Here is a 27,290-nt window from a genome sequence, read left to right as displayed (position 1 = left end):
CTTCGGCAAAGTTTCTTATTTTGATCCTTAGAATACGATTTTTACAGAGCAATGAGCGATTTTTAAATCGACCCGCCCTAATGTGTAAATAAAGTTGAAAAAAAAATAAAACAAAATACTTACCATATCAAAAATAAGAGGATACATTTGAGTGAAGAAAAAAGCTTACCTTTCCTGGAAAAAACGAAACCATCAATAAAAAAAGAGAAAGGCATTCAGCATGTACAGTCTACAAAACACACAAAAAATTAGAGGGCAACAAGCAGCTCGGTAAGGCTCAATATACATACTTATATTACGTATATAACTTTAATTTCCCTTAAGAGTATTCTCTTGGAATATTCTTTCGCGGTACATACCCCAAAAATATAATTACCGCAATTTCCATATCGAAAACACACTCCCACTCTCAAAAGTACTCAGCCAATTTGTTTGCAGAATTTTTTAAAGCAAACTTTGCTACTGATGATCTGTGGAATGACGACGGGGACATGTTGAATGAGATAACGTCTTATTTCGACTTCTCCTCATTAGTTCTAGATATTATCTTAAGTATTCAGACGATCAAGAGCTCCAAGCAATGTGATTTTCAAGAATTTTTATATTGTTTGCTGAAGCAATATGTAGCTTCCGTTGCAGAGCCCTTGTTGCATATATTTAATTTATCATTAAAGTCTGGTATCTTTTTGGATGAATGGAAAACTACTTTTATTCAACCTATTCATAAAAGTGGTAGTAAAATTGACGTTACAAACTATCGGCCAATATCGAAGATCCCGTGATTTCAAAACTTTTTGAGAAAACGATGATGTTTAAATTATCGTCCGTAGTTAAGCGTTATATTTGCCCATGTCAGCATGGCTTCGTTCAGGGGCGCTCAACAGTAACTAATCTGGTCGTTTTTTCGAATTACTGCATCTCGTCTTTTACTGATGGTTGTCAAGTTGACTGCATATATACGGACATATCCAAAGCTTTTGACAGAGTTTCGCACAAAGTTCTTTTGGCTAAGTTGCGAAAAATGGGTTTCCACTTAACATTTTTACAATGGATTTATTCATACTTATCGAATAGGATAAATTTTGTTGTTATTGATAACGTAAAGTCATCACCTTACGTAGCAACCTCAGGTGTGCCCCAAGGTAGTATCCTTGGCCCGCTTTTCTTTATTCTCTTTATCAATGATGTAAGTGCTTGTTTCAAGCAATGCAATTATCTCCTTTACGCTGACGATTTGAAAATTTTTTTCAGAATCAAGAACGAGTCTGATACTCTCATACTACAATCTGAGTTAAATAATTTTAATGAGTGGTGATGTAAAAATAAGCTTGTGCTGAATGCCAACAAATGTTATTACATAACTTATTCTAAATTATGTAATAAATTGATTTCGTTTTACTATGCCTCTAATAAGCCATTACTTAGGGTGAATAAAATTCGGGATTTAGGTGTTGTATTTGATTCGTCTTTTACATTCACCGAACACTTAAATTTTATTATCCCTAAAGCATATTCCTTATTGGCCTTTATTAAAAGAAATGGATCCGAGTTTAAGGACCCATATACCAAAAAACTATTATACAATACCTTTGTACGGTCAAGGCTTGAGTATGGTTCCATAATATGGAGTCCTTATTATGATGTATCCAACAAGACAATCGAACGTGTGCAAAAAATATTCATGAAGTACTCTTTATACGATATAAACTTCGATCTGCCTCTTCCTCCATATATCTCTAGGTGTAAGCTAATTAATCTTCACACATTAGAAATTAGAAGAATAATTACATCTATAATGTTTATTTATGATATTTCCAATGGCAATATTGATTGCCCAATACTGTTAGAGTCTTTGAACTTTTATGTTCCATCACGGACTTTTGCGCCAATATACTATGTTTGCAATTGACCAGTTTAGGTCTAATTACGCACTTAATGGCCCGATCACTCACGCTCTAATTGTTATTAACTCAATCAATAAGTATTATTGTATTGATTTTTCGATATCTCTTCGAAGTTTTAAAAATATGTTATTTTCCATTTTAAATTAACTTTTCTGTAAATAAACCTTATGTTTAATATAGTCTGTAAGATTCTTGTAAATCGTAGACTGAATAAAGAAATATGAAATATGACTAAACCACTTCAAAGAAGATACATACGTAATATATCTCTAATACACCAATTGCATTTCATCCCATTTATCTCACTGCATATATATTTAAATCTACCCACGTCTCATCCCGAGTATATATCCCATGGTAGATCTCACATACTTATCGGCTCATACACCTATAATTGCGATCTCAAATTCTTGGCCATGCCAACAAATTTTTCTCGAAAAATACCTACCCTCTCAACAGGATCCCGTTAATTGCACTCAGCCGCTCTAAAAAAAAAATATATATATATATACGCATATATATACCCAATCTTCAAGAAAAAAAAACCGCAATATTTTAATAAGTGGCTAATGTACATCTTTTTTCGCTATCCACTTATGCCGGTCCATATACATTAATATTAAAACAACAACTCCGCCGGCATATACCAAATATAGAAACACTCATTAACCTGAGTCGATTTGTATGGACGAAAGTTAACCGATATCGCGCCATCGATTTTTCGATAGGATTTGGGTTCAGGAAAAAAAGTTCCACTACGCATACCCAAAAAAATAATTTTCGAGCCTGCAAAAAAAATGACAAAAAGGGTAAATTTTTCGACCAAAACACTCCTCAGAACCCAAAAAATATTTTTTTTTCAAAAAACTGTTATCGCAAACGTTTTGACAACAGTTTTTTGAAGAAAAAAAATATTTTTCAGTTTTTTGGGGAGTGTTTGGGTCGAAAAATTTACCCTTTCGGCATTTTTTTTTTGCAAGCTCGAAAATTATTTTTTTGGGTATGCGTAGTGGAACTTTTTTTCCTGAGCCCAAATACTATCGAAAAATCGATGACCCAGTCTACTGTGCATACAGTGCGGTGCGTGTGGCATGTTTGTGCGTTCGACTACTTGTATTGTAGGGTTTTTTGTTTTTTTTTTATATATGTATATATATAAATAAATAATTTTTTTTTTATTTAATTATCATTTTTTTATTTATTTTTTTTAATTTAAAATTTGTTTTTTTTTTTTGTAATTTTAATAGGTTTTTTTTTTCATTTAATTTCAATAGTTTTTTTTCCCCACAATACGTAACGGCGGCTTTTATCGTACTTCCACCGGTTGGAGAGGCCTTGTCTCCAATCCGTGATGAACAGGGTGAAAGGTTTCAACAAGACCTCATGATTTTTGAAAAGTGTTACTAAGGTTTTGGAATGAAGAAATGATGGGAGATTATTGCTGGACAATAATACGGTAGACAAACCCAGAAAGTTATAAACGGGTAGTTAAAAGTACCCACGTCCCTCACTATTGACCACCACGGTAAAATCCCTAAATTTGACTTTTTTTAGATGTAGATATGTATGTATTTATTGTTGTTGTCGGTGTTGTTTTTTACTGAATTGCTGATTTGTACTCATATTACTCAATTGAATACAGTTTACCGTGCAAACCTATATCTATAATAAAACGTTATAAAAAAATAAAAACGTAGTTTGAATAAAAATTGTCTCTATAAAAAATTGTAGGATAGACGCTTGCAATTTAACGGGGCTATAGTCTCAACGGCACGTCCGATTGTTTTACAGGAACGCTTAAAATTTTCCGATTTTAAAGCGGTTTAATCTGAAATTTTGTAAAAAATTTCTTTTTTTCCCAAAATTTTTTTCAACGTTTTTTGGCATAGTGGCCAAACTACTGAAGATACTGAAAGGAGGTGAAGGCAAGCAATGTTTATAGGAATTAGCGTAATGTACAATTCAACAGTCTAAAACGAAAAAATTAAAACTACAAATTTTTGCCGTACCTATATGAAGTAGTGTTCTGCAAAAATGGGAATTGTCATATTTTCGCCGATATCTCGGAAACTAGATCTGCCACAGGAAAATGGAAGTAATATTCGGAATCAGGAGAAAATTTTATTTTAGGAAATGCCTATTTTATTTTTGGAGATTTTTTTGTCGAGTAGTGTTATTTAAGATTTAACATTTGTAGAACTATAGTGATATGCCTCGTTATCTAGTATACATTCTTAATGAATTTTATTTTATTATTTATTTATTTGTTTTAATCTTAATTTTTCTTATATTTATTTTTATAAGTGCATATACATACTTTATTTGATATACCTTTTTTCCACATGTGGTTATACCTAATTTATTTTTGGCTATTTTTATGTAAAATGAGTTTTGTTATGATTTGCTCTCCATTTTTCTTACTATGAAATTATTTGCTCAACAGTATTTTTGTTATTTCTTTTCAAAGGTTCGATTCGAGCTCAAGGCCACAACAATAATTTTTATAATAATTATTTGCTTTTTCTAATTTTTCTATAGTTGAAAAATAATTTTTTTCTTTGGAATAGAAGGTAGAACATTTTTCAGACAACCAGCCATAGCTGTGCAAATATATCCATTTCGAAGGTTGCTAAGCCTTTATTATCAGTACGCTTTAGGCACACTACGCTTACCATTAAGCTATACAGCGATGGTTTGTTTGACTGACAAATTGTCAGTTCTGTTCCTCTTTACCAACTATATTTAATCAGGGTTGCGCCGCTGTGTAGCTAACTGGTTAGCGCAACGGGACTAAAGCGTACTGGTGACGAAAGCTTAGCAATCTACGAAATAGATCTATCTGCGCAGCTATGGCCGGTTGTCTGAAAAAGTTTCTACATTCTATTCCAAAAATAAAAATAGTTTTTCAACTATAGAAAATAACAAAAGCAATAATTATTATACAAATTATTGTCCTTTATCAATAGGCTGATAAAACAAAAACAATTGTTAATAAACCAAGAGAAAATGGAATTGTCAAAAAGTAATAGACAATAAACACAAGTTCAACATTATCAGCGGTATGCAACAGATAGCGTAACGTTTATTAAATATAGTTGGTAAAGAGGAACAGAAGTAGCAATTTATCAGGCAAACAAACCACCGGTGTGAAAATAAATGGTTTGGAGTAACCTCATGTAATAAATTAAATTTTTTATGAAAATCACTAACTTTGAACTGAATAATTTTCGCCACGATATAATATCAAAATGTTGTGGACCACATCAACACTTTTGTGACTACATAAACATTGTTTCAATCTTTTACGTCCCTGTACAGAACCCTAATTGACCGTTTTCAACCGAAACAACAATTTCAACCCAGATATTCCCGTTATGCTAATCTAACAGAGTGCCTGTCAGAAATAAGTCAAAACACTTGGACTTATCCACAATGAGCGCAGCGTGCCTAAAGCGTACTAATGAAGGCTTAACAACCTACGAAATGTACCTATCTGCGCAGCTTTGGCCGGTTGTCTGAAAATTGTCTACCTTCTAACCGTCAAAGAGAATTTTTTATCTTTTATTCGATACATTGTGGATAAAACAAGTGGGATATCTTATCCCTCAACTGCCTGACAGGATGTTCAAGATGGCTTATATTTAGTGTTTTGACAGGATGTTAGATAGGGCGGCGCATAGGACCGGCTATCTTCAGCGGGTGATAAAAAGAGATACAGAATGAGACCACGGTAGTAAAAAAAATCGGGTGATCGGTTCTCTTTGTAATTTTGACGTCTATGCAGAAGTTATCTGCAATTGTCTTATCCACAATGATTCCATATTTGAATAAACTTTGACCATATCTGTCCAACGTAAGCGCATATTTCGAATAAAATCTTATACGAGAGCATAAGTAGATGGGTAGTAAATTTCAAATTTCAACGCAAACGAATTTTATCCCTTTTTTAATTTTTATGAAAATTCAAAAATGATTTAATAGAGTTTTGCAAAAATTATCCAAAAAAGCGATTGAGAAATTATTTCCAGTTGTTAAATATGAAATGTAAATATCGTCTAAGATGCGGTTAATGCTGCTAGCCCCATCCAACAAAAGTTTACAGTAGAAAAATTTTAATTCGTTAAGTTAAATGCTTTGTGGCAGGCTTTCAATAAAGTACTTACCTGTTATAACTACAAGCGCAGATATGCAAGCAAAGCATAATGTATCTATTCCTAAATGGGTGAGAGTGTTACTGAAATCCAAAATATTAATCAGCCAGTCACCAAATACTCTTTCACATTGAGTTTTGTGCAAGACCATACCATTACAAAATATCAATTTAGAATCGTTCGGCGTTATACGATATGATAATCTTAAGACGAACATTTCAAGAGAAGCAGATTGAAATAGCAATTCCTGATCGAATCCGCATAAATCACGGAATCCTGGAATTCTATGTATAAAATGTTCTATCACGTTCACAGAACTTTTAAGAATTTTGTAGAACTGTCGAATATTTTCAGATTCGCTTACTATAAGTGGTGAACTGGTACACATAGGCTCTAAGTACGCTTCGTAATTCAAATTAGCTATATCTGGGGTTGTATCTTTATGGGCTTTAAGTAATGTTGCTATGAAATATGTGCAATAAGATTGCCGCAAAACCTCATTATTTTCTTGTTTTGAGGGTAACCGACCCCGTCGTCCTTTAAGAGAATCCGTTCGTACTACTTCTTTTGCCATTCCAACCATCAAACATTTTTGAAAGCGACAAAATTGGCATCTGTTACGCCGCCGTCTATCAACAGGACATGCCTTATTTGCAAGACATACATATTTTGAGTTTTTCTGAACGGTTCTTTTGAAAAACCCTTTACAACCTTCACAAGTCCTTACTCCGTAGTGGTGGCACATTGCCACGTCACCACAAACTGCACATACTAACATCGAGTTCTGAACTTTTACAAACTGCTCATCAAGTTTTATTTTGTTTATCGTTACAGAAAATTTACAAATATTTGCAAAAAGTGACATTTGTTTGGAAAATTTCACGAGGTCAGTTATTACTGATCAATCACTCTTTCAGTTTAAATTCAAAAACTGTTTCTTTCCTCTCTCAACGAAATTGAAATTTCTATCCTTTGGAAAAGTTTTGAATCCTGTAAATAAATTAAAAAAAAGTCTTTATTAGCATTATAAATACATACATGGAAGCACTTTCATCGTGGGATGTAGATGTACCGCAAAACGTAAGTCAACATTATCTAAAACAAACATTATTTATAGCAAGGGTGTAATTGTACACCTTAATTGAATAACGGTAGTATGTAGCGACATAGAGAAAGCAAGATAGATATTGACTTCTTAAATCATAAATAAATGTAAGGCGCGATAACCTCCGAAGAGATCTAAGGCTGAGCTTCTCTTCCAATTTGCGTCGTGCTCCTTTTGATTTTCCCTACAAATTGGCCGGACGGGACCTACATGTTTTATGCCGACTCCGAACGGCATCTGCAAGACAGATAGATGAGTTTTCACTGAGAGCTTTTCATGGCAGAAATACACTCGGATCGCTTACCAAACACTGTCGAGGGGCGAGCCCGCTTAGAAAAATGTTTCCTCTAATTGGAAACCCTTATTTCTAAAATTTTGATGTTGCTTTGCCCGGGGTGTGAACCCAGGGCATACGGTGTGGTAGGCGGAGCACGCTACCATCACACCACGGTGGCCGCTTAAATCATTAGTATGAAAAAAGATTTTGATTAAGCCATATCCGTCCGTTAACATCATAACTAGTACGTAGTGGTATATAGAAATCAAGATACATAGATAATGATTTCTTAAAATATCAGCACCAAAAAAGATTTTGATTAAGCCATCCGTCCATTAACACTATGACTTGAGTAAAATTTAGTTATCTCTACGAAATTAAGTATACTGGACTAGTAGGACCCGTAGATTTTATTTTAAAGTTTGGATGTCCAGAGGTTTGCCTTTGTGACTCAATCACGAAATGCCAAATTGATTAACATGAAGTTTTGCATGCAGATAGCTTCGACAGATTTACTGGCTTTTTTTTTTTTTTTTTTTGAAAAAGGGGTCCTATGCACCCTTACTTTTGAGTCGCGCCAGAACGGCTAAACAGATTTTAATGAAGCTCAGCAGAGGTAGTAAAAGGAATGGAAGGATCTATTGACCTTATTTATTTTTTAAATGAGGGTGGGGTTCCTTGGGAACATTACGTTTTTAATTATCTTTATTTATTTATTTATCAGTCTACAAATTAAACAATTATACAGAACAAATATACCGACACTTAAATCTGAGATGTATACACGATATAAACAACATAAGCAGTCATTAATTTTAAAGTAATATTTAAACAGTATTGAATTAAACACTTGACAATTTCAATTAAAAACTTAGAAGTAAGCAAAAGATAAAATGTTGAAAATGTGTTAACATGTACTCATGAAGGAGCTATTAATAATAATTTATGAAATTGACAATAAAGCAAATTAATAGTAGATAAAATATATACAGAATAGAATTTATACAGAGTAAATTTCATTGCATACATAAAAAAATAATGATCACAACGCAATTTTGCAAACAAGTTTCAAGTAACTGGTACTTCAAATTTGAAACAGAGGGTTGAACAGTATATCACGGTTTAGCGTTCTTTGCTTCATTTCGAATTACAAATTTAATGTAGTTAAAAGGTATTTTTTAATACCAAGAAACGAGTCGCAGATGTCTAAATTTTTACAGTGTTTATTAAAATCACGACATAAACAGTGAAGTGGTTCGTGCATTTCATAATTCGACCTGCATGTAGCTACAAAAATTGATTGAAAATGTCTAGATGGCCTAATAGGAACGTTAAACTTAATTTCACCAAGCAAAAATGGACTATTTATTGACCCTCTTATTAATTTAACAATAAATAAGACACCCAGCATCTCCCTGCGGCTCTGCAATGTTACCTACATTAGTTTTAACCGGCTGCAATAGGGGGGAAGATTTTTAGAAGGATCCCATGGTAAGTGTTTTAAAGCGAAAAGCAAAAATTGTATCTGGACCGATTCCAGCTTGTCAGAATGAATCTGATAACGCGGATTCCAAATTATTGAAGCATATTCCAAAGTAGGTCTGACCAATGTGGTAAAAAGAGTTTTTTTTAACGTATGGGTCATTAAATTCTTTAGACCAACGTTTAACGAAAGCCAAAGTACCTTTCGCGCTATTCACGCAAGGTTCAATATGAAGTTTAAAATCGAGTTTTGGGTCCACTGTAACGCCTAAATCAATAAAATTAGTAACTTGCTTGATTACATAGTCGCCAATAACATAATCATGGGATTTGAAGGACTTCCTTGTAAAACACATGAACTTACATTCAGGTAGGTTTAGTGACATGGCGTTTACATTACACCAGTCACCAATACTATTCAGATCAGCCTGAAGACATGCCCTATCCACGGGTGAGCGGATAGGCATTAAAAGTTTGACATCATCAGCGTACATCAACGGCTTACAGCTCTTCAAAACACTAGGAAGTTCATTAATGAACAACAGGAACAAAACCGGACCAAGATGGCTGCCTTGGGGAACACCAGAAGTTACGTTTATGAACCGAGACCAACAATTATTAAATATAACTGTTTGTTTTCTTTCCCTCACATAAGAAGAAACCCAAGATAGAAGCAAAGGAGGAAATCCTAACCGATCAGGTTTGAATAAAAGTATAGAATGAGAAACTTTACTAAGATCAGTATAAATTACATCAACTTCACAATTAGTCTTAAAACTTTTGGATACAAAGGTTGTAAACTCGAGCAAGTTGGACACAGTTGATTTACCCTTGCAAAAGCCGTGTTGTGAAAAGTCAATTAATGAAGATACTCTAAAAGCAATCTGTTTTGTGATAATCAATTCAAATAGCTTAGGAATAGTGTTGAGTTTGGCTATTCGTCTATAATTTATAGCCCACGTTCTGCAACTTTAATTATAATGACTTTGACTAGTAATATTAAGTGTAGGGGATTTCTAAAGGTATACAAATTTTGAAAAAGTTTGTGGATACTCACCCTCCACACTACTCAGAGACATGTATATAAAATTCTATGTCGAAGCTTACACACACAAAGTTTTGTTTTTGATTATCGGCAATTCTGTTTTGGAGTTGCATATAATATTTACACACATCTACTCTTTCTAAGCAACAATTTGACTATTTATTTCATTTCCTTATTTTTTGTTTTAAATTTGAAATTTTTTTGTGAAATATTAAAATATCAATCAAAATTATAAGAAATAGTGCTCAAAATCAACAATACAGCACAAAGCAAGTCGCCGACCACAAGAAGCTCGGTGCCCGTCCGCTTTCCTGGTCACCCCCTCTTCATCAAGTAACGAGTTTCAGAGACGAAAATATGTCTGTGTAAACAGTGGCCAAGGAATTTTGTGATAACTCCACGTCTATTCGTCCTAGACTAATAGAAATTGATCATATAGAAAAGAGGGCAAAGCGAGCAGTAACGCGCTCCCATCCCTTTCTTTGGAAAAGTTTTTAAGTAATAAGAACCCTGTAAGTAAATAAAAAAAATGTCTTTTAATGTGAAGCTGAGTTTTTAGGCCGATTTAGTTAAATAAGACAAGTTTATTTTATTATTTCCGACGCGTTTCGAATCATTTTCATGTCTTCCTCAGGAAATTTATTTATTAAATACGAAAAACACATACGTTAACAAATAAAATAATAGGTGTTAATGTGGAATATTAAACCACTTACATTGTTTAAACCAGTGGTTTTTGTCACATTTCTTTAAAAGTATAAATACATATATTAATAACAAACAAATATGAATAACTAGCGGGACCCAGGTGTGCTTCGCTACACCAATAGAAATATTGGAAAAAGAATAAAATATCATAGAATTTTTTTAATCTTTATTTCAATTATTAATCTAAAACATTTGGATACATTACATTTTTCATTTTTCCATCTGGGATATGAATAAACAAACAATCTGGAATGCCTACTCTGGAACAGGCAACGTATAGCTGTCCGTGCGAAAAGCACGGTTCCTCCAAAATTAATCCGCATACTCGAAGCGTTTGTACTTGCGCCTTGTTGACTGACATAGCAAATGACAGGCGCACTGGAAATTGCAAACGCTTGAATTCAAATGGTATGTCTGTTGGTATCAGTGGGATTCGCGGTATAAGCACAATTTCACCCTTCGCTTTGCCGGTCGGTATTGTTGCTTCAATTAAATTCGTCATCAACTTTTTTACATTCAGTCTTGTTCCATTACACAGTTTTGGTGCATTTAAATTCCGTAATAAAATAACTGATGAGCCGACCTTCAAATTTAAACAATGCGGTGGCATACCAGACGGTTCCAATGAATTCAAAAACTCCACTGGATAATTCACTGCATCATCTTGATTCATTGCGCTATCCACTGACTTGTATTTCGTTACCATACTTGGCAATTTTTTCAGAACGTGATGATTGATTTCATTGACATGTAAATTTTTTGGTGCCAGTATTGCGAGTTCTCTCAACCAATTATGATTCATGTAATTTTGAATAATATTTGGAAACACTCGTTCAATTAATTCTTCTTTTGATTGGATAACTATACAACAATTGTTTGGCAATGTAATCAAACCATTTGTTTTGTCGATTGGAATTTTGCCATTTCCCTATCTCTAACAATTTCTTCGAGAACTACTCTGCAGACTGATCATTCTGCAACTGACCACGCATGTTTATGTGTAATGTTAATTTTTTCACGTATCGCCACAAAAGGGAAGACTTCAAACATGCATTGATCTCACCTGCCGGTGTTGATCGTGGAATAACGGGCAATGTTTGTCGAAAGTCACCTGACAATAAAATTAAAGCACCACCAAAAAGCCTTCGGTTTCCACGTAAATTTTGCATCGTTCCATTTAATGCTTCCAATGATTTTTTGTTTGCCATTGTACACTCATCCCATAGAATGATCGCTGCTTGTTGCAAAACTTTTGCCATCGCTGAATTTTTGGATATATTACAGATTGGAGTTTCAACCACCTGTATATTCAATGGCAATTTTAAAGCTAAATGAGTTGTTCGTCCTCCATCCAATAAAGTTGCAGCAATGCCAGAAGAAGCGAGTGCCAAAGCAATTTTCTGTTGCGATCAAATGGTTGCTAAAATCAATGAAATGTTTTTCCGGTGCCGCCAGGTGCATCCAAAAAATTTAATCCACCAGTGTTATCAGAAACAACTTGCAAGATTTTGTCATATATATCCTTTTGTTGATTGTTCAATTTGGTGATGTTGGATTGAACAAATGTACGTAAATCGTCACAATCGAATTGGTGTTCACGCTGCAACTCTCCATCAAATAAATCATGCATTGGACGATTTGGTGAAATCAAAGCTAACTGCCCCAATGCTTTATTGGCAATCGCAAGACACATATCTTCAATTATTATCAAAGCTTCATTGTACATTTCCAATGTAATATGCAAATCAGGATCCATTGCTCTACGACGCATCCGAAGTAAAATATCTTCAGTCATGTAATCTTTATATTTATTCCACAATTCAATTGGATTCGATGGCATGCATGTTGATATTATAATCGAAAATAGCATTCGTCTTTGCTGTGGATGAGATGAAATCGATGCATCATGAAGTGTTGCGTCCCAATGAGTGTCATCTTCTAACAAATGCAAGAGCTGACATGCTTCGCGATATGTCTGACAAAAATGACAGTGAACTGTTCTTAAATTCTGAAATGATTTTGGTCCTCGAACGTTTACCAACAACATTCGCAAATCATTCGCATTCAGCATTGTTGGGATGTACCGTATACATCCTGCCCAAGGCATCTCTTTGGAAAATACCTGGATGACCATCAACTGGTGTTCCTTGTTTAAGCCGTTGAAATTCTTTCGATGATACATTACAGGTGCAATATTGCGGTATATCAACATATATCAAATTCCTGGCAAATGTGTCGATTTCACACAATAGAAAAAAAAGCAGTTAAAGTAGTTGCTGGCGGTTGTGCTGCTCATTCTCAGCAGTGAAATAAACTCGTTGACCATTCTCCAGATGAACTGCCAAATGGACAACAACAGGATGTCTTAAGCAAAGGAAATGAAAAGATACGCCAAACTGCTTCATTACTGCTTATGTATCGCCCCATTTGATATTGAGTGATTTCATCATTTCAATTTTCACCATCTACTCTAAAAACAGCCATATCACATCCTTTATTCACATATCTACAAATGTATTTGATAGACTTTACTGAGTTACAGTACTCAACATTTATGTGAGCCTGAAAAACTTTTGACAGTATCGGTGAATATGGCACGACCCAACGATTGTCAACTTCGATGTCTTTATTGCGCACTCTTATTATCGCCGTTTTAACATTACTTTCAAATGACCGACGTCGATACAATAGATATCCTTCATTGCCTGTTATGTTATCGGAAATTAATGCTCTCGGATAGGTTAGGTTGGGTGGTAGCTTCCCTGATAGGGGAAGCTAACTTGGACAACATGAAGGTCCGTTGTGATACCACATATAATAAACTAACGGTGACGTAGATATAACTACTTAGAGAATCGTTAGGTAGCAACGATAAAGTTCCGAATGATCCCGATCTCAAAGCTCCTTGGGAGATCCAAGTGAGTCGCGACCAAACTACTTTCGCCTGGTTCTGACAAAAGCTGGGCAATCAAGCATAAAGTGATTTGGGGATTCCACCTCATCATCCTCCATACAGCTGCAGCAGGATGGAGTTTCCAATATATTGAGACGTACCGCATGGATACCCATGTGACAGTGCCCTGTCAAAACCCCAGTGACCATTGATAGGTGAGCCTTAGTGAACCCAATTATTTCACCAGACCTCCTGCCATCCACTTTCGGCCAAAAAGATTTTGCTACCCTGCAAGACGTAGTGTCCGCCCAACTTTTGCTGAGCTGACTCGAGGCCCAGCTATGGAGGAGCAATCCACAGGTGGCTAGGGGAATCCCGAAATCCCTACATCCATCTTCATCCGGTTCAGTTGCACCAGTTCGGGCTAAGAGACCCGCTTCACATTTACCCGGAATATCACTATGGCCCGGGACCCAGATAATCTTAATTGTAAAATAATACGATGCAATCGCAAGTGAGGTCAGGCACTCCCAGACCGCCCCGATCGCACTGTAGTTGAGCTCAAGGCCTTTATAGCCGCTTGGATATCAGAGTAGATGTTAAATTCCCTAACCGTAGTAGCACTGGATGGCCATTTCATCCACCGCATCTTTAATCGCAGCAACTTCCGCTTAAAATACACTGCAGTGATCAGTCAACTTAAACTTGCGGCTTACGTTTAGCTCTTGACAAAAGACCCCCCCCCCCCCCCCCCTAACCTTCCTGTCCAACTTCGACCCATCCGTGAACAAGTTAACCGGTCCCATGCTCCAGATAATTCTTCTTCCCCACCTCCCTCGGGGGAATGACTGGGGTGAAGGTTGCATAGGGAGCGGTCATCGGCATAAAATAGACCGTCCTTCCGGGATTAAGTCGAAACTAGTAAGAAGGCTAGAGTGTCCGAAGTCAGAAAGCCCATAACCCATATCACGAAGCCTAACCAAGAAACGGGCCACGGCTGCCCTTCCCGCAATATCTACTGGATCTATGTTTAGCATGACATTCAGTGCCAAGGTAGGTGTTGTTCTCAGAGCGCCAATGATACCAATCAGCGCCGTCCGTTGCACTGACACTAACATTTTGGAGGGGCTCGCCGTGTCCAGTGCTTTCCACCAGACCAGCACCCCATAGAGCAGAATCGGTTTGAACACCATCTCATAAAGCCAGTGTACTACTCCTGGCGAGAGCTCCCATCTCTTTCCGATAGCCCCCCCCCCCCCTGCAGCAGTACAACGCAGCCGCGGCCTTCATGGCCAGCTTCTTGTCCAGAACAATCCCCAAATATTTAACCCTGTCAGAAAGTACAAACGGTACCCCTCCAATCGAGGGAGTTCTGAATTTGGGTATCTTATATCTCCTTGCAAAAAGAATCAATTCGGTTTTTCCCGGGTTAACCGCCAATCCACATGATTCAGCCCACCTAGCCACAGTATCCAGGTAGCCCTGCTAAAAATCGCGCAGGGTGTCCAGAAATTTTCCTCTGACTAGGATAGCTAGGTCATCTGCATAGGCAACCACCCTACAGCCATTGGGAGGAGATAGGACAGCCCCTGTGGCGTGCCTCTGCACACCTTCCTCTCAGTTATGGCCCCTCCACACTCAGCTGCGACAATTCTGCTGCATAGAAGTTTGCCAATAAATTCAACCAGAGTCGCCTCGATTCCTAAACCCAGAAGAGCTCTTTCGATTGCCCCCGGTAAGACATTGTTAAAAGCCCCCTCGAAGTCTAGAAAGGCTCCCAGAGCAAACACTTTGTGCTCTAGGGACCCCTCTATTTGCTTTACAATCGAATGGAGACCGGTTCCGTCGATCTGCCCTTACAGTAGGTATGCTGTGAAGCCGACAGTAACCCCCGAGGAATCCTCTCCCTTAGGCACAGGTCAATCAACCGCTCACACGTCTTAAGAAGAAACGACGAGAGGCTGATTGGCCTGAAATCCTTAGGTGATACATGAGAGCTCCTGCCGGCCTTCGGGATGAAGATGACCCTAACCGTGTGCCACGACTTAGGGATATAATAGTTAAGCCTAACGCAGTTAGTGTAGATGATGGCCAACCAGCGGCAGGAAATCCCCAAAGACCTTTGAATTTGCGCAGGAATGATGCTCTCGGATACCGCTTTGAACATTTCCCATCGATCATACAAGGTGAATTCATATTTATTTCACCGCATGGACCATATATGTAATACTCCTATATTGCTAATATAAAATGCTCGCAATGTGTTTTGGATGCGAAATCAAAACAAGACAGCCTATAAAATGTTTGAGATTGTAGCAGCATAAGTGTGACAAGGAAAAACTTAAATTTTGGTACATTCGATTATTGAATACAAAAACAAAAGCATGTAAACTGCAATATATCGGCACTCTGATGTTGGGGAATGTACTTAGCTTTTTGTAGCAATATAGAAGTATTACATATATGGCATGGACCGTGAATCATGTTTTTTGTTACCACTTCAAATAATTCTGGATCGATGGTTTGATCTGGTATTTCGGCTGATATGACGCTCGTCCGATGTTATTTTTTACGTACCAGCCAAAATACCTACACCTCTTTTTTGCCATTAAATCGAGTACATCCAACATTGTACCTTTCCAAAAACGCTTAATTTCACAATTAAATCTATCAGTGCCTTCAATTTTTGCCGGAATACACGTGCTGCAACATCATGTCGATCTGTTGGTGACTGATCGTCGAACAAATTATTCTTTATATCGTTCCACATCGGATTACACGTAAAAGTTGTCAGGTCGTGGGTCATCCCCGCGTTGGGCGTCACTCACACCTTGGCCCGCTTTGATGTAGGGAGCCTCACATGTTGAGGTGGAGTACGCCGTCAAAACAGCGATATTGAAATAAATATTTTGCTCGTTCAAAATATGTGAAAAAAAAAAAAAAACCGAAAAGTTACCAGCGGGTTCCTCCTAAACCGGGGTGGTATCCACAAGATATTAGCGCAGAACGCTTTTCTACGTTAGCAGCCTTCGACCGCGCTTATAAAACAACACCCTGGGTGGGTCCAACACCGGTTTGGAGACCAAAACTATATCCACGCAAAGCACTTATGTTCACAGTTTTTTTTGTTGGGTATTGCACAACAGAACAACAATCACCTGAAAATCACCAACTTCCACTGCAAGTATCTCCGGACAGAGATACAATTTTTATTTTCCGCCTTCGGAATATTGTTCTCGAGATTAATACGCGTCGTGGGACACCTCTTTCGACCTTTTTGTAGGTAACAATCGACCTCGCACCTAAACTTCACACCATAATAAAAATTTATAAAATTGTGTTTACCAAAAAGGTAAACACGAGAAACGTCAAATGAAAATGTCCCAAAAAAACACCATGGTAAACTCACATAAGTTCACAATGATGAAAAAAGCTTTAGGTTGAAGAGTGCCAGATGGACGGGCATGATATGGTGAGAATAAGGACAGGGATAGATATAGGGTGGTCATGATTGCAATAGACAAAAGAAAGACCGTGGGAAACGGCATAAGGAAACGGTTCTTTTCAGCGTTTCGGATAGAACAAAAGTTAAGTAAAATATAGCAGCATATCGAGCTAAAGTGCGCGCGCCGCTTTTCTGAAAGGAAGATACCCTTGAAATTTTGTGTGTGTTTAAGTTTTTTTAAATTCCCTGTGCGCGGAGACCCAGAATGGGTCAGTGTAGTGCCGCAAATAATAATTCTATAATTTTTGATATAAGGCAACTTGCCTTCAATTCTAAGCGCGGTTTCGGTCGATAATCGGTAAGGAGAAGGGCGACACAAAACCCAACCACCAGGACAGGATTCCCCGCGGCATAGAGATGTGGAATATTTAATAATCAGGTGAGTCCTTAAATGCTAAAGGATTTTTTTTTTATCATCTAGACTTTCGCGCCGTTTGGGGGTTCACGCGACCTCAATTTTGACTTCGGTCACCAGCCTCTTCAATAAATCCGCAGGCACGGATTTTCCTGGGTGAAGATTTCCACGCAAGCATTGTTTTTTTGCGTAATCCCAAATTCTAAAAATTTACTATCTCTTTGATTTTTCTTTTTGATTAAAATAATAAATTTTTGCGGATACATTCATTTCATATTGCGTGTAGGTATGAGGGCAATATAATATTAATGTATGTGTGACATAAGGCGCGTGAACAACAAATCGGGTTTGGGAGCCTTAATGAAATAATTTAATTGGCGCTAATTGAGATTTCATTCTCGTAGTGGGAACCGGAGGTGGCCAGTGAAGCCTTTTTAAAGCGCCAGGGAATCACATTTTTTGCGAATCACATTTTTTGCGAATAACATTTTTTGCGAATCACATTTATTACGAATCACAATTTTTACAAATCACGAATTTTTACGAAAACTACGAATTTCTACGAATTCGGTATCAAATTTTACAAATGCAACAATTCTTTTTGCAACTTCAACATCAAAATTGTTACGAGTATCAACCATTTTTACAAAATCAACACCGTTTTTGTACAAAGTCCATATTATTTCTACATATTCGACGTCATTTTATACAAACTCAGCGTCATTGCCTACAAATCCGATACAATTCGATCTCCGATCTATCAAAACCCTACAACATTTTTTATCAAGCAAAAATCGTAATTGCATCTCATCACGATTTTGGTATTACCATTTCATCACCAATAAATCCTTTTATTTACGTCTCGGAAAGCTGCGTCCAATTGGATTTGTTTATTCACCTAGCCGTTCACCCTAACGATGGAGCGACCTACCTCATTATAGCATTCAGCAAAAAAGTACACCATACGTACAAAAGCTTTTTATGGTAGATAGAAAATTAACAAACAAGTCAGGGTAGTCTTAAAATCGCTTTTTTTCCTATCCCAAATTGTAAATGTTTTAAAATTTGAAAATCACATGTGTGTGCATTGACACGTATCCGAGTCACTTATTCGTTTTAGTCTTAAACGTAATGTTCAGAGTAGATCGAAAATTCTATAAAATTGTAAGGTGTCTACCAGTCACAAGATATAAAAACAAAATATATGTAAGGCGCGATAACCTCCGAAGAGATCTAAGGCCGAGCTTCTCTTCCAATTTGCGTCGTGCTCCTCTTGATTTTCCCTACAAATTGGCCGGACGGGACCTACATGTTTTATGCCGACTCAGAACGGCATCTGCAAGGAAGATGAGTTTTCACTGAGAGCTTTTCATGGCAGAAATACACTCGGAGCGCTTGGCAGTCACTGCCGAGGGGCGACCCCGCTTAGAAAAATTTTCTTCTAAATGAAAAACCTTATTTCTAAAATTTTGATGTTGCTTTGCCCGGGAGTTGAACCCAGGGCATACGGTGTGATGGCGGAGCACGCTACCATCACACCACGGTGGCCAACCTTTTTTTTTTGCAGAGGGTATGAACCCTGCACCAATATGCCCCCCAATCCCCACATAAAAGAGCTCTTTTAGGCAGGCATTAGGGTGTGTTTAAAACTACTTTTTTTGCATAACTCCAGTTGAGTAGATAAGAGTTTGGTGATTTTGGCGACGGAAAAACCCAGGAACATGGTCCCAAAAGAATATTTGTCATAGATGTTTTTTTATTTTTTTTATACGGAATTTATGTACACATTTTGATTTTTTTTGGTTTATTATATTTTTTGTATACGTTCATAAATACTGTTTGTAATACGTTTGTTTTTTTTACTTTTATATGTTTGCATAAAGATATAAATTTTTTTTTTGCGAAGAAAGAACCCATATGGTTAAACCCAAATTTTCACATATGTATATAGAAATTAAGTGTTTGAAGAAAAAAAAATATTGAGTCTAAGCACAGCTTAATTTTTTTTGTATAAGATTTTATTTCACTAGTGTATAGATTTTAAGATTATGTTTATTAAAAATGCGTTATTGAACTGAAAAGAGAAGTAATATGGCTTGCTAAATTCTTTTGGGGCGGGATGTAAGGATGGTATGATGAGGAGGTAAGTAGGAGTATGGAGCATGGCATTAGGGTGACCGCAGAGTAGGTTGCACGATGCGAGCGGTTCAAGGTTGGGTGGGATTCCTGTTGTGCGGTGGGTAAGTGAATCCGAAGAGGTTGAACGGAAGAAATTAATATATGTGTGCGTCCGGTTCAAAGATGGCGGGTTGAGAACCAGGGCCACCATCGGGAACCAAAGCAACGTGTACGTGACAAAGTGATGAAAAGATCTGGTCGGCCGTATTTTCGAACATATGACATATCATCTTGTGCATATTCGTGCATGTGGCGTGCACTACCAATATAAGAAGCTGGTAATATCGTCAAACGTCCGATATCATTCACATTTGCATCATTAGCTATTGCATCTTGCAAATGTATGTACTCTTCAGATCGCAATTTGGCTTGATTGAATCGGATGAAATTGAGACGTTCAGTTAAAATTTTTGCATACATGTCTACAATGTATTGGTGAAAAGATTACCACATCTCAGAATGTAATTTTGTTCTTGTGCACGAATCATCAATCGATAAGAATAATAATTCATCGTACTAACTTTCTTTTGAACATCTCGACCTGTAAAAAATATGTTCATTCGATTTTAAATTTTAGTATATATTTAATATCTGATTAATACGATAAGTATATTATTTAACGATTCTTGGATTGGTATATTAATGTGATAACCATCATCACCTTTCCAATGTAGAATTGGATATTGTATTGCGTCGTAACTGCGATGAAGCTCCGAAACACGCTGTAATTGTTCATTTCTACGATGAAGTACAATATCGCGGGATTGAAACTGATCGCCAACAATTACAATTGCCACTTCATCAATCGTCGGTACATTAAATTCTTCTGGCATGCTCACCAAAAGGCATTGTATCCGCTCTGATTATGATTTTGTGATTATCAGTTGGCATACGATCGAGAACAATTTCACCAATTCATTGTTCTGATGAAAAAATCTTTGGAGATCGCAAAACATCGCTCGTTTTGTATGTGAGCCAATTGTGCAACGTTCATCCAACTCACGATTTTCATCTCCGATAAAATACATTTGCAAAAATTGATGGTTGGCGCCAGGAAATGGTAACAATGCACCCGCTCGATGACAAATCTGACCTTGAATCTGTAATATGTATGCAATCCTTAAAAACATTGTAGAAACTGTTACTTAGATCTACAGAACAATTAGATATTCCACATGAAGTAATCACCTTAAATGTCGGCATAAAATTGTCTCTTATAATTTTTGTAGCACCAAAAGAAGTAATTTGAAATGATGAGTTGTATTCTTGTATATGATTCCAACATTGGTGATCCTCAAAAATCAATGAGTGCAATGGATCAGGTGGAGTTTCAAATGCCGGCAATTTCACTTTGCCATTAGCACAACACATGCCAGCCGTTTCACCCAGAAACTTAGCTGCTTCACAATGTGGGCATATCGCACTCATTAATCCAATATATCCATGCATACTGTAATCAATTTGTGGATCGTAATTAAAAGCAGCATGATACATATTTTCTATAACACGACGTCGTATTTGTCTTGGTCGTGCTGGATTTATTTGCCGCTGTGGTTCTGCAGATCTATTCTCGATCGGATGCAGATGAATCGGTACAACACATATAAATACATTTCTTCATTACTTTTTTTATACTCAGTTGAGCAGAGCTCACAGAGTATATTACCTCTGATTGGATAGCAGTTGTTTGTACAGGTATAAAGGAATCGAGATAGATATAGACTTCCATATATCAAAATCATGAGTATCGAAAAAAAATTTGATTGAGCCATGTCCGTCCGCCCGTCCGTCTGTCCGTTAACACGATAACTTGAGTAAATTTTAAGGTATCTTGATGAAATTTGGTTTGTAGGTTCCTGGGCACTTATCTCAGATCGCTATTTAAAATGAACGATATCGGACTATAACCACGCCCACTTTTTCGATATCGAAAATTTCGAAAAACCGAAAAAGTGCGATAATTCATTACCAAAGACGGATAAAGCGATGAAACTTGGTAGGTGCGTTGAACTTATGACGTAGAATAGAAAATTAGTAAAATTTTGGACAATGGGCGTGGCAACGCCCACTTTTAAAAGAAGTTAATTTAAAAGTTTTGCAAGCTGTAATTTGGCAGTCGTTGAAGATATCATGATGAAATTTTGCAGGAACGTTACTCCTATTACTGTATATATGCTTAATAAAAAATAGCAAAATCAGAGAACGACCACGCCCACTTTAAAAAAAAATTTGTTAAAGTCAAATTTTAACAAAAAATTTAATATCTTTACAGTATATAAGTAAATTATGTCAACATTCGACTCCAGTAATGATATGGTACAATAAAATACAAAAATAAAAGAAATTTTCAAAATGGGCGTGGCTCCGCCCTTTCTCATTTAATTTGTCTATGATAAATTTAATGCCATAAACCGAACAAAAATTGACCAATCCTTGTGAAATTTGGTACGGGCTTAGATTCTAGGACGGTAACTGTTTTCTGTGAAAAAGGGCGAAATCGGTTGAAGCCACGCCCAGTTTTTATACACAGTCGACCGTCTGTCCTTCCGCTCGGCCGTTATCACGATAACTTGAGCAAAAATCGATATATCTTGACTAAACTCAGTTCACGTACTTATCTGAGCTCACTTTGTATTGGTGTAAAAAATGGGCGAAATCTGACTATGACCACGCCCACTTTTTCGAAATCGAAAGTTACGAAAAATTTAAAAAAATGCCATAATTCTATACCAAATACGAAAAAAGGGATGAAACATGGTAATTGGATTGGTTTATTGACGCAAAATATAACTTTTGAAAAAAACTTTGCAAAATGGGTGTGACACTTACCATATTAAGTAGAAGAGAATGAAAAAGTTCTGCAGAGCGAAATCAAAAGCCCTTGGAATCTTGGAAGGAATACTGTTCGTGGTATTACATATATAAATAAATTAGCGGTATCCGGCAGATGATGTTCTGGGTCACCCTGATCCACATTTTGGTCAATATCTCGAAAACGCCTTCACATATACAACTACCACCACTCCCTTTTAAAATACTCATTAACACTTTTCATTTGATACACATATCGTACAAACAAATTCTAGAGTCAGCCCTGGTCCACCTTAATGGCTATACCTTGAAAAGGCGTCCACATATAGAACCAAGGCCCACGCCATTTTAAAATACTCATTAATACCTTTCATTTGATATTCATATCGTACAAACACATTCTAGAGTCACCCCTGGCCCACCTTTATGGCGATATCCCGAAAAGACGTCCACCTATAGAACTATGGCCCACTCCCTTTTAAAATACTATCTAATACCTTCCATTTGAAACCTATGTCATACAAACACATTCCAAGATTTCCCTAGGTTCATTTTGCTAAATGGTGGTTTTCCCTTATTTTGTCTCCAAAGCTCTCAGCTGAGTATGTTATGTTCGGTTACACCCGAACTTAGGCTTCCTTACTTGTTTTTAATTTTTTTATTCTTAAGGCATCAGGGTAAAAAATTTAGTTGTGAACCTCCATTTTTAAAGACAAAGTAGAACGTAGCCGAAGGCTGCTGTACTCTTGGAGGGCGCCGCTTCCACACCAACGTTGTGCTATGGAAAAACGCTACGTGGTATCCGTAACAGTATTGTGTGAGGTCCTTTTCTCCCGACTTGACATCCACTCAAGAAAACCACTTTATTTAAATTGTATTACCTTTAATACACTTTATTTGGAGCTTTCTCAAAAATTGCGTGTCTAGTATCTCGTTGCCAAATTATAGTGATAGCCGCCATTTCTTTTTTTGCCGACCTCCCTGTTTTCAACTTGTTTCAACACCTGTTTTCCATTCACAATAGACAACAGGGTTGCACCAAGAGGGAAACAGGGTGAGATTATAAGGCTGCTGTTACACCATCCCCCTTTTCGAAAAAAAAGGGTGAAGCCGACAAGTTGATCAGGTTTGTCGGCTTCAACTTTTTTTGGGTGGTGAATGAAAAACGAACAAATATGGTAAAAAATTGGACTCTGGTGCCGGTATATCTAAGTTATCTTAGTTGATAATTAGTTGCGTTTATTTATATTTTAACCTACATATTTACGTATATGAATAGTAGTAGTTTACATATTTTTGTTTGTATATTTTTTGTGTAAGTTAACTTAGTAAATTAAATTTCATTTAATAGTATTTACATTTATTATGCTTATTTATTCATTTACCGTAAGCCTACTTATTTACATATAAGGATATTAATGACTTGTAAAAAAATTTGTTTGTTTGCAATTAAAATCCATTTTAATAGGTTTTGTGTATTAACATATACGTACATTTTCTATTCGTTTATTTTACTTACATTACGTATTGTTTTCACCGTTTGAAATATTTTTGTTTAAATTTGCTTTTACTTAAATTAAGTATGGTTTTAAAGTGTGATACATTTTGATTTAAATTTGCTTTATTAGGGTAATGAAATAATGAAAAAATAATTTTTTTTCTATCTCAAAATGAAATTGGGTACATCCGATTTTATTTATCTAGACACTGCCCTTATGCGGTTTTTATGTACCGTTTTGTATTTTTTGTTTTCATTATCGAAAATGGTTACATTTATACCGTCTATATTTGTTACTAAATATGGGCCCTGATATATGTTTTCATGTTTTTCACGTGGTTCTTTTTGAACTAAAACCATATCGATTATGTTTATTACTATGTGTTGAGCATTTTTGTCGTATGTATCTTTATTTCTTATTTTGTGCTTTTCTACTAACTCTTTAGCCAAGTCGTGGCATTTTGCATTCGGTACTTTACTTCTTTTGAATAATTTTCGATATTATAAATGGGTTCGTTCTTCAATTCAGATAGCACAATGGCCTTTTTACCAAAAACTAGTTCAAAAGGATTAAGTTTATTATCGAATACCGTATTTGGCGTTGTGTTATGCCAAAACGTAATATATCTCAAATATGTATCCCAATCATCAAAGGAATCATCTAAGTACGCACGTAGGTACTCGTTAAAAACTCTATGGTTTCTTTGGACAGTTCCTACGGTTTCGTGGTGATATGGTGTAGAAAAGTTGTGATCAATATTTAATAAACTGGTTAAATTAGCAAAAATTTCATTTTTGAATTCAGTGCCTAAATCCGATTTAATGGATTTCATAGCACCGTATATTAAATTAAAGCCTTCGAATAGTACTGACGCGATGGTTTTTGCACTTTTATCAGGTATTGATATTGTAACTAAGTATTTTGTCAGATCGCAGATTATGATAAGCGTGAACTTATTACCATATCTCGACTCTGGCAATGGGCCTATTGTATCAATTACGACAATACCGAAAGGTTTGTTAGGAGTGGGAGTTAGAACGAGTTCTTCTTTATTTCCTATTTTGACTTTGTTCAAAAGACATTTTTCGCATTTCCTAACATAACTAGCTATGTCTTTTGTTATGTTTTTTCAGTAAGATTTGTTTCGTAATTTGGCATATAGTTTTTTGGTTCCACAGTGACCTCCAGTGATGGGATCATTGTGATAAATTGCTAATAATTTTAATTTTTGTTCCTGATCAGTGATTGTTTCAATTGGATCCATTAAAATAATTTTTAAAAATTGTAAAAGCTTTTTTCCTCTTTCTTTAAAGTTTGTAATTGTAATGTATTTGAAAATTAAATCGTTTTTTGGCCATTCTATTTCCTTAATATTAAGTTTTACGGCTTCTTTTTCTAGCCTCAAAAGTAAAGTATCGAAATTCTTAATATGAATTCTTAAATATTAAGTTTTACGGCTTCTTTTTCTAGCCTCAAAAGTAAAGTATCGAAATTCTTTATTTCGTTGGAAATTTCAAAATCAAGTAAAATTGTTCGTTTATGCTTTATATGCGCGCGTATTCTTAAAAATTGTTTACTGTTTTTATCATGAAATATTTCTGATCTAATGCGAGGAATTTTTTTTGAAAAGTTATGAGTGAATTTATCATACACGTTTAATGTTTGTATATTTTCACATAAGTCTATATTTCCGATAGAACTACATTTATCTTTTTTCTTACTCATAGCCCTAGTCTGAACTGCAAATATATTTTTCGTTGCTTGTTTTATTTCCCCAATGGTTATACGAGAAAGTGCATCAGCTCCTACATTTGATTTTCCCTTTATGTACTCTATTGTGAAATTGTATTCTGCCAACTCAAGACTAATTCTATAAAGTTTTGAAGACGGGCCTTTCATAGTAAATAAATAGACTAAAGGCCTGTGATCTGATTTTACAATAAAGTGATTTCCATAAACGTATGATCTGAATTGCTTAATGGCAAAATAAAAGGCTAATAATTCAATGATGTCTTTCTTTTGTTCTGCCTTATTAAAAGATTTTGACGCATAACATATGGGTAAATCGCTGCCTTGATGTTCTTGGCTGAGTATTGCTCCACATCCCGTTTTAGAAACGTCTACTGTAATGGTAAACTGTTTGAACAAATTTGGGTATTGTAATATCTTTGGTGATATTAGGGATGCTCTTAGTGCATCAAAGGCTTTATCGCATGATTCGTCCCAGTTAAATTCTACTCTTTTTCTATTCAGTCTATTCAGAGGTGCTGCCAGAGATGCAAAGTTTGGAATAAAGCGTCTGTAGTAGTTGGCAAAAGCTACAAACCTTCTTACAGCATCTTTGTCTGTTGGCTTAGTATAGTTACGAATTGCGTCTATTTTAGATTCGTCTGGTGACAGACTTTCAGCTGATCATTTGTGGCCTAGGAATGTTACTTCCGGTCTTAGAAAATTACATTTATTCGGATCGAGTATAAGGTTAAATTATTTACAAGTATTGAATTTTAGACAAATTTTTAATGTGATGAGATTCGCTACAACCAATGACTATAATGTCATCTACATAAAGAAAAGCTACATTAGGTGGTATTCTGGAAAATGCGATGGTCATCATTCTTGAAAACGAATTTGGTGCAATGTTTAAACCAAATGGCAATACCTTCCATCGATACGCTCCGCGATCAGTAGAAAATGAGGTAATATCGCGTGAATCTATGTGTAGAGGTATTTGATGAAATCCACAAAAAAGGTCTGAGGTTGAGAAAAATTTCGCTCTGCCAAGATTGTCTAAGATATCATCGATTCGTGCTAATGGGAATTTGTCCACTATTAGTTTCTTGTTAACTGCGCGAAAATCAACACACATTCTGTACGCTTTTTCCCCGTTGATTTCCGTTTTCGGAACTAGGACTGTTTTAATTAGAATAGCTTTCTTCAATTAAATCATTATCTAGTAATTTTGTAACCTGTTTGTTAATTTCTTCCCGCTGAGAATAGGGTAGACGATAGTTCTTTATATACACCGGTTCGTTGTCAGTTACCCGCAATTTCTGCTCATAAAAATTATTTAACGTCATTTTATCGTTGTCAAGCGCGAATGTTTCAGCATATTGTATGCATAGATCGAAAAGTTCAGATGGTACATCTTTTGGAATTTGATTTTTTAAAATCGAAGTTATTTCATTAATTCGCTTCTCATCTGACTTAGTTTTGTCGATTACATAGACGTGATAATTTGATAAGTTTTCTGCTTTAATAAAATTTTTATGTACGAATTGTACATCACTTGTGGTATTGATTAATTTTATGACTGGGTTATTGGAATTTGTAATGCAATTGCGGTAAATACGCTTTTTTGTATTTCTTAAGATTCAACG

At 36.0% G+C, this 27,290-nt stretch overlaps 1 protein-coding gene across 5 annotated transcripts in view; it reads right to left on the bottom strand.

Annotated features, from left to right (window-relative positions):
- Hr38 (Hormone receptor-like in 38) overlaps positions 1-27,290 on the bottom strand; it is an 801,608-nt gene that overhangs the window by 451,618 nt on the left and 322,700 nt on the right. For all 5 annotated transcript variants that reach the window (XR_010949625.1, XM_067766145.1, XM_067766148.1 and 2 more), the window contains one exon: positions 6,068-7,045. Coding sequence is in view for 4 of the 5 variants with exons in the window: in XM_067766145.1 (XP_067622246.1) it covers positions 6,068-6,920 (853 nt within the window). In the remaining variant the exon portion in view is untranslated. The remainder of the gene's footprint in view (positions 1-6,067; positions 7,046-27,290) is intronic.

The sequence above is a fragment of the Eurosta solidaginis genome, chromosome 2, assembly GCF_040869045.1.
Source record: "Eurosta solidaginis isolate ZX-2024a chromosome 2, ASM4086904v1, whole genome shotgun sequence".
In the NCBI taxonomy this organism is placed as follows: Eukaryota; Metazoa; Arthropoda; class Insecta; order Diptera; family Tephritidae; genus Eurosta; species Eurosta solidaginis.
The sequence above is the reverse complement of the archived record's forward strand: the minus strand, read 5'-3'. Positions and strand labels throughout refer to the sequence as shown.